Below are 7,030 nucleotides of genomic sequence, written 5' to 3' on the forward strand. Positions count from 1 at the left end.
CACACACACACACACACACACACACACACACACACACACACAGCAAAACATCCTTCGCGTCATCCCACATCTAGGTATACGTGTGCATGCGCAGGCGAGCGTATGTAAGTGCGTGTGCACGTGCCTGAGCAAGCACGAGCCACAGAGCGCGTTTTTTTCGCACACGTGTGGGTATAATCAAGCGTCCATAATTGAAAATTAAATATTTTATTTATAATTATAATTTATTAATTATATATAATTTAATTATAAAATTTTCTATTATGGACTCTTGGTATAATATATATATATATGTAGCCATCAATAAACGTAAACCCGAACCTCTCTCCTCCATGCTTTCCCGCGAGCTTTCAAACGTAGATGAGCTCACTCCGATGATCGATGCGACTACTCTTGCACATTTACTAAAACCAATTCTGACAAGAATCCCACCCACCTACCGTACCGCTGCGCCGAGGGGACGGGAGCTCGGGACAAGCACACGCGCGCGCCATCTATTGACGATCGCCAGCGGCGTTGCATTCGTGCGAAGCCTGACGATCGCTAATACACTTTGCTTGTCGCTCGCTATTACATTGCCAATCCCACTAGGCAAAACAGCCGCCATCCGCGATCACTAACGCAGGCTGGAAATCTCTTCGCCACACAAGTGGCCTCAGCGGTAGTCGGCAGAGCTTAATAATTAAATCTCGTGTCTCATCAGTTGCTCGTACCAACATGCTCACCTTTCCTGAGCCAATTAGAGGATACGCAGAACGCTAACGACGCAGCTCTTGCCTCGCAGCGCCTGAACCGGGCGAATACGAAAATTAAATGGCAGGCGAAATTAAGTTTTCTGACAAGACGCCCCGATAAACACAAGTTATGGAAATTGCACCGATCTCGTGCCGAGTCGTACGAAGACGTGGATGCGATGACGTCAGAGGCCATGCGCGCGCAGTGGCTGCTGCGAAACATCAGAGGAACATATCGTAGCTTAATGCGCATGCGCTGCGCTCGTTTCCTGAGGCTGGTGAACAATTAGCGTTTACTCTAGGTGAGGAGGTCGCACTCACCTCGTGTATACGTGAGTTTATTCGAGCGTGCACCCATGCAAGCACCCATGCATACACGCGCACGTAAACACATAGACGTCTGCATACCCCCCCTCCCCTCCCACATATATATACATACACACACGCACGCGCGTACACGGGGTGCCCACAGACGTACGCAGACATCTATAGAAAGAAACTCAAAGTTGATTGATTAAAGGAAAGGTGAAGACTGATTGAAACTATATTTACCTAGACGCCACAAACATGACGACGTCCAATAAATAAAAAGAGAACACGAGAAGGCCAAACCGCTAGAGGCTAGGGCCTATGCTAAAGGAAGAGAGGAACAGCCAGCGAAGCAGAGGAAGGGGCGAGTGGGCAATCGTAGGCGAAAGAGGAGAATATGAAATATTACAACCGCACGCCGTTGTTGTATGGCTGCTGGCAGCCTCTCGATCGAACCCGTAGACTACGAGGAAAGATAATCATGTTATACAGTTGGCGTTCGCCACAGCACACAGTCGTAATATCCTGCATTCTACGACGCAGAATTCCATCAGGGTGGTCGCAGAGATGCTCCCGCGGAGGGGGATTAATTGGTGCTACAAAATTCAAGCCGACCGCATGCACACGTCGGTCTCTCAAATTTGGCACGTCAATATTTGATTGTCAATATTTGATGCACTATATCAGCTGAGTATATCGTCGGCGCGTTTGTGTTACAGTAGTGTTCGCGCTCTCTCCCACGCACACGTTTAGTCCCTTTTCTGCCGCTCCCTCCCTCTCCCTTGCTCGCTCTGTTTAATTCAGTTCCTCTTTTCGTTCTCTCTCTTCTCTCTCTCTCTCTCTCTCTCTCTCTCTCTGCCTGATCTGTCTTTCTCTATGTATATCTCTCTCCCTCTCTCTGTCTCCACATAGAGGCACGCAAATGCATACACGTACGCCCGCGCACACACACTCAAGCACGAACGCACGCACGCACACACACACGCACGCACGTACATCTCTCAGTTACACACCCACACCTAAATATAGAGAAATTCTCCCTTCACCCTCCTTTTGTCTATATAGTTCTTTTCACTCTCGCTCTCTGATAATCCTCCCCCCTCTCTCCCTCTAACTCGGTATTCCTAACCGCTTTCTTTCTTATTTCGTGTTTATCTTGTTGAGTCGAGAGCTTAGCTTGTTGAAAATTTCGTGATAATTTTTCGAAAACGATCTTCGATATCTGTATTCAATCATCTCATTTTTTTCGTAAAGCGATCGATAGAAATTGTCAATGTGAAGTTCTAAGCGTGCGACATCAGCAGTGGATATCAATTAATTTCCCATTTAAAAGTCGGTCAAACGTCGATTCGGAGTCTGCTGCTCCTAATTCATTTTCATCGGTGCAACGAAAAACAGTAATGAACATTTTCATCTCCGATTCCCAAGTGTGTAGTTTAGCACGTTCGGCCTTTATGCGGTTAAACACTGTTCGCCGACGTCGTAATTTAAATTTCTGTGGACGACAAATTCGTAACTGTTCGATCAAATTTTGGCAAAATGACGTCGGTTCATTCATTTATTGATTCATTTATTTATACAACATGTACGGTATACAAAAAAACATAATTTAACGATTATTTTGATTTTTATTTCATGACGAATATATATTATTATAATAGGAATACGACGAGCATCATGTTTTACTTCTATATGGCTAGGACACAAAACGACCACATTCTGTTAGGAACCCGGTTCGTCGGTAAATACACCGAAAATTACTTTACGATACGACATAATGCACTCACTTACTCCAGACAATACCATTTCCACAAAAATAGGGAATAAATTCTCGTCACTGTCTATACAATAGGACGACCTTCATATCGGACCCGACTAACGGGGCGTGACCGTCAACGTATCATACATATATACACCTGACACTCTATACAGGATCACACTAACTCTGGCGACTGACTTACACACGTAGCTTATATCATATATACCGTTGGCGTTTAGCAACTAATATCAACCCTATCGTTCAGCATATCACACTGTCCTAATTTTTCGTGGTTCCTTGCTCCCACATGCTTTCAAATTCACATGAATTTTCAGTAAGTAATCGACATATGAACATTTTCGCTGCACGTGTGTCGGACACGCGCCTAAGCCGATGATTCCAGTTGTTACAAGAAGATGACGTATGCAAAATGGCGGCCGTGACGGGTGCGCTTGTGTTCACGCGATCATCACGAATTATGAACTATATCTGGTATGATAGCGACATGTTTTCAAGCGCATGCATCACGCACGCAACCAATGTCTATGTCGGACACGCCTAAACAACAAAATATCATACACGAATTGTAAGACATTAGGGAATAAGTGACACCGTGGCGAACGAGGTCAACGTGATATTTCGTCCGATAACACTGATACACTTTATCGAATACTCAGGATATATATATATATATATATATATATATATATGCATCATTATGTGTAGAACGTGACGCGTGTACGAAATCCTTTTCCCCCGCAATTCCGCGTGATCTTCACGGTGCTCTTCGATTCGATATATCCATTTCATTTATGCACACATGCCGGCAGGGATCGTTACTCGCCGATGCTACAGAAGCTCTTGTACGCGCTCTGTGATAGTAGCATACGTGAAGTGAATATCCTGACATCGAGAAATAAGGGCAGCGTCGTTCATCGCGACGATGTCAGATCGCTGGATGGATGTCAGCCCCCGAACGTATGTAGGATCCTCCCTTTCCCTTCTTCATGAATATATGTCTATAATATTGATATATATATATATATATATATATATAGTGTGTGTGTGTGTGTGTGTGTGGTGTGTGTGTGCCTGTCTGTATCTATATAATCTCTCTTCTCGCTCTCTCGCGCTCTCTCTCTCTCCTCTCTCTCTCTCTCTTCTCCCTCTCTATATATATATATATAGAGAGAGAGAGAGAGAGAGAGAGAGAGAGATAGCGAGAGAGAGAGAAGAGAGAGAGACGAGAAAGAAAGAGGAGAGACACATATATATATATATATATATATATATATATATATATATCAAGAGTACATAATCGACATCTCTATCGACATCGACATTATTATATGTACTCTTAATATATATATTAGACGCTGAACTCGCTCATCTCGGCGTCGCTGCACGGCTCGTCGTCGTCGTCGTCGCTCGACACCGTCTCCGTGCAGCGATTCTCGTAAGTGATCGGCAGCGTGTCGGACATGCTGTCGATGCTGCCGAGAAACATCTGCGACATGTTGTCGTGCTCCTTCCGGCGGCGCCGCTTCCAGTGCGACCACACCTTGCCGACGCACGTGACGCTGCCGATCAGGAAGAGCACGCCGAACGTGCACAGTATCGAGACGAGGATGACGTAGGTGCGCTCGATGCCAACCGAACGGTAGGACTCGTCGCGCGTGCGCATCTGGTTGCAGTTGACGATCACCGACGCGCCCTGGCGGAGTATCGAGATGCAGACGTCGTAGAGCGTCGCCGGCGTCAGGTCGCTGATCGTGTACATGCGCATCGGGTAGTTGACGTTGATCTGCTGGAAGGGCGCCTCCGGTTGCGCCGCCTCGCGGTAGAGCAGCTGGTACTGATAGAAGATGATCTCGGTGCCGTTCCAGGAGACGGTCAGGTCGTCTGGCTTCGCCGATATCGGGAAGATGTACATGCCCATGTTATAGACGGCCAGCGACAGCGTGACGGCGTCGCTGCCGACTCGGTTCGTCGCCACGCAGCGGTAGTCGCCCTTGTCGTACAGCTGCAGGTATTTGACGATCAGGTAACCGTCTTCGTGCAGGACGCGCTCGCTCCCGCCGGCAGTAGCAGCAGTGTCCGGCGGATGCGGGAACGTCCAGTGCATCTCGGGCGTCGGCACGCCGACGGCCTTGCAGTTAGCGCGGAACGTCTCGCCGAGTGTTCCGCGTCGGCTGGCGTTGAACAGCGGCACGATCGTCGGCGCGCACTTGCGCGGAACTCCGCCGAGGTTGAGTCGCTCGACGGGGATGACGCTCGGCTGCGTGCATGCCGTGCCACTGATGTTGCCGATGGTGACGTTCAGCTCGCGATACTCGATCTCGCGCCGCAGCCAGTAGATGTTGCAGTCGCATCGCAGCGCGTTGTCGTACAGCGTCAGCAGCCGCAGCGACGGCAGCCGGGCGACGATCTCGCGATTGACGGCTCGCAGTTGATTTCCGTGTAGGAACAACCGCTGCAGCTGCGGAACATTCGAGAACGCCGCCGGACTGACGAACATCAGATTCTCGTTGTTCGTCAAGCGCAGTTCCTCGAGCACGCGCAGGTCGGAGAACGTGTTGTTCTCGACGGTGGCGAGCAGCGGCAGTTCGCAGAGCCGCAGCGTGCGCAGGTTGAGACCGTGGAACGTACCTGCGGCGATCTCTCGCAGCGGGTTGCCACTCAGGTCGAGACTGGACAGCGCGTGGTTGTCCTCGAACGTGCCTGGATGCAGGAAGCGTAGGTTGTTGTGCGACACGTCGAGGTGCGCGAGCCGACGCAGACCGCGGAATGCGTCCTTCTCGATGCGCGACAACTTGTTGTTGTCGACGGATAGCGTCTCGAGACTAGGCTGCAGCTTGAAGACGTTGTTCGGCAGTCGGCTGACGAAGTTTCCGGACAGGCGCAGCTCGGCGAGTCGCTGCAGCTTATGGAAGGCGACCTCGTCGACGCTTGTCAATCGGTTTCTCGCGAGATTCAGCGAGCGCAGGTTCGGTATGTCGAGTGACTGGTGGTGGAACGTGTAGATACCGTTTCCGTGCAACCGCAGCTCCTCCAGATTGACGAGGCCGGCGAAGAGGCCGGCGTTGATGACGTCGAGGCGGTTATGGCTGAGGTCCAACACGCGCAGCGACGGCAGTCGCAGCGGAAACAGCGTCTGGATGGCGTTGTACGACGCGTCGACGACGAGCAGCGTGGCGCTGTAGTCGACGTTCAGCGTCTGCACGCCGTTGTGCGACACGTTGAGGTGCGCGCAGTTTGTCGGCAGCAGCTGGAGAAGCCAATCGACGCTCGTGAGGTTGCTGCTCGAGCAGTCGACGGCGCGTGTGGCGAAGTCGCAGCGGCACTGCAGCGGACAGATGAGGTTAACGTCTGTCGTCGTCATGAGGCCGCTTGTCGTGTTGTTGTCCGTCTCGGCCGCGTAGCCGCTCATAAGCAGCACGAGAAATGCGGCGATCGTAGGCGACATGCTGCCGACGAGATCTTATTGCCGACGAGATTTTCTGCCGATATGATTTTACTGATAGAACCTTCCCACCACTAGTATTTTCCTTCCGACAAAATTTCACCAATAGAACCTTCCCGCTACTAGTATTTTTCCTGCCGACGAGATTTCACCGATAGAACCTTCCCGCCACTAGTATTTTCCTGCCGACAAAATTTCACCAATAGAACCTTCCCGCTACTAGTATTTTTCCTGCCGACGAGATTTCACCGATAGAACCTTCTCGCCACTAGTATTTTCCTGCCGACGAGAATTTACTGATAGATCCTTTCCGCCACTAGTATTTTCCTGCAATATTTTTCAATTGGCGAGATCTTTATGCTGACAAGATTTTTTTTCCATAAAATGTTTTTGCTGACAGAATTTTCCTGCCAACTAGAATTAGCCTGCCGACAAGCTCTTTCTGTCGGCGAAATTTTTCGGTCGACAAGATTCTCCCTGTCGACAAGAAGCGATTTCCTTCGAAGAACTGTAGCAAGTTGTTTCACGTGTGGATTGAATCGGATGTTGATGATTCAGCCAATGGTCGCAGTAGTAGTTGTGCAGCAGCTGTGGTTCACGAATGGCGCATGCGCTGTCTGCATGTTGCGCTACTTGGAACAAAGAAAGAAAAATACAGATTATAATACAATATGGCGGCGGAAGGAAAGAATTGGGAATCGTTGCGACAGAGGCACGACGAAAAAAGATAAATCCATATAGAGAAAAAAGGAGAGCGAGAGAGAG

The 7,030-nt window shown here is 49.4% G+C and overlaps 1 protein-coding gene across 1 annotated transcript; it reads right to left on the minus strand.

Moving 5' to 3' along the window:
• Positions 1–4,171: 4,171 nt before the first annotated feature.
• Positions 4,172–6,597, minus strand: LOC106811182 (leucine-rich repeat and fibronectin type-III domain-containing protein 5-like). The gene has a single exon (XM_014814725.1). It carries the CDS (start codon positions 6,266–6,268, stop codon positions 4,172–4,174), a length of 2,097 nt encoding a protein of 698 aa, XP_014670211.1. The 5' UTR covers positions 6,269–6,597.
• Between the last annotated feature and the right edge of the window lie 433 nt (positions 6,598–7,030).

The sequence above is a fragment of the Priapulus caudatus genome, unplaced genomic scaffold, assembly GCF_000485595.1.
Source record: "Priapulus caudatus unplaced genomic scaffold, Priapulus_caudatus-5.0.1 Scaffold512, whole genome shotgun sequence".
In the NCBI taxonomy this organism is placed as follows: Eukaryota; Metazoa; Priapulida; class Priapulimorpha; order Priapulimorphida; family Priapulidae; genus Priapulus; species Priapulus caudatus.

What these genes read in the sequence shown, in the direction of transcription:
- LOC106811182 (XM_014814725.1), bottom strand. Translation starts at nt 6,268, where the DNA reads ATGTCGCCTACGATCGCCGCATTTCTCGTGCTGCTTATGAGCGGCTAC.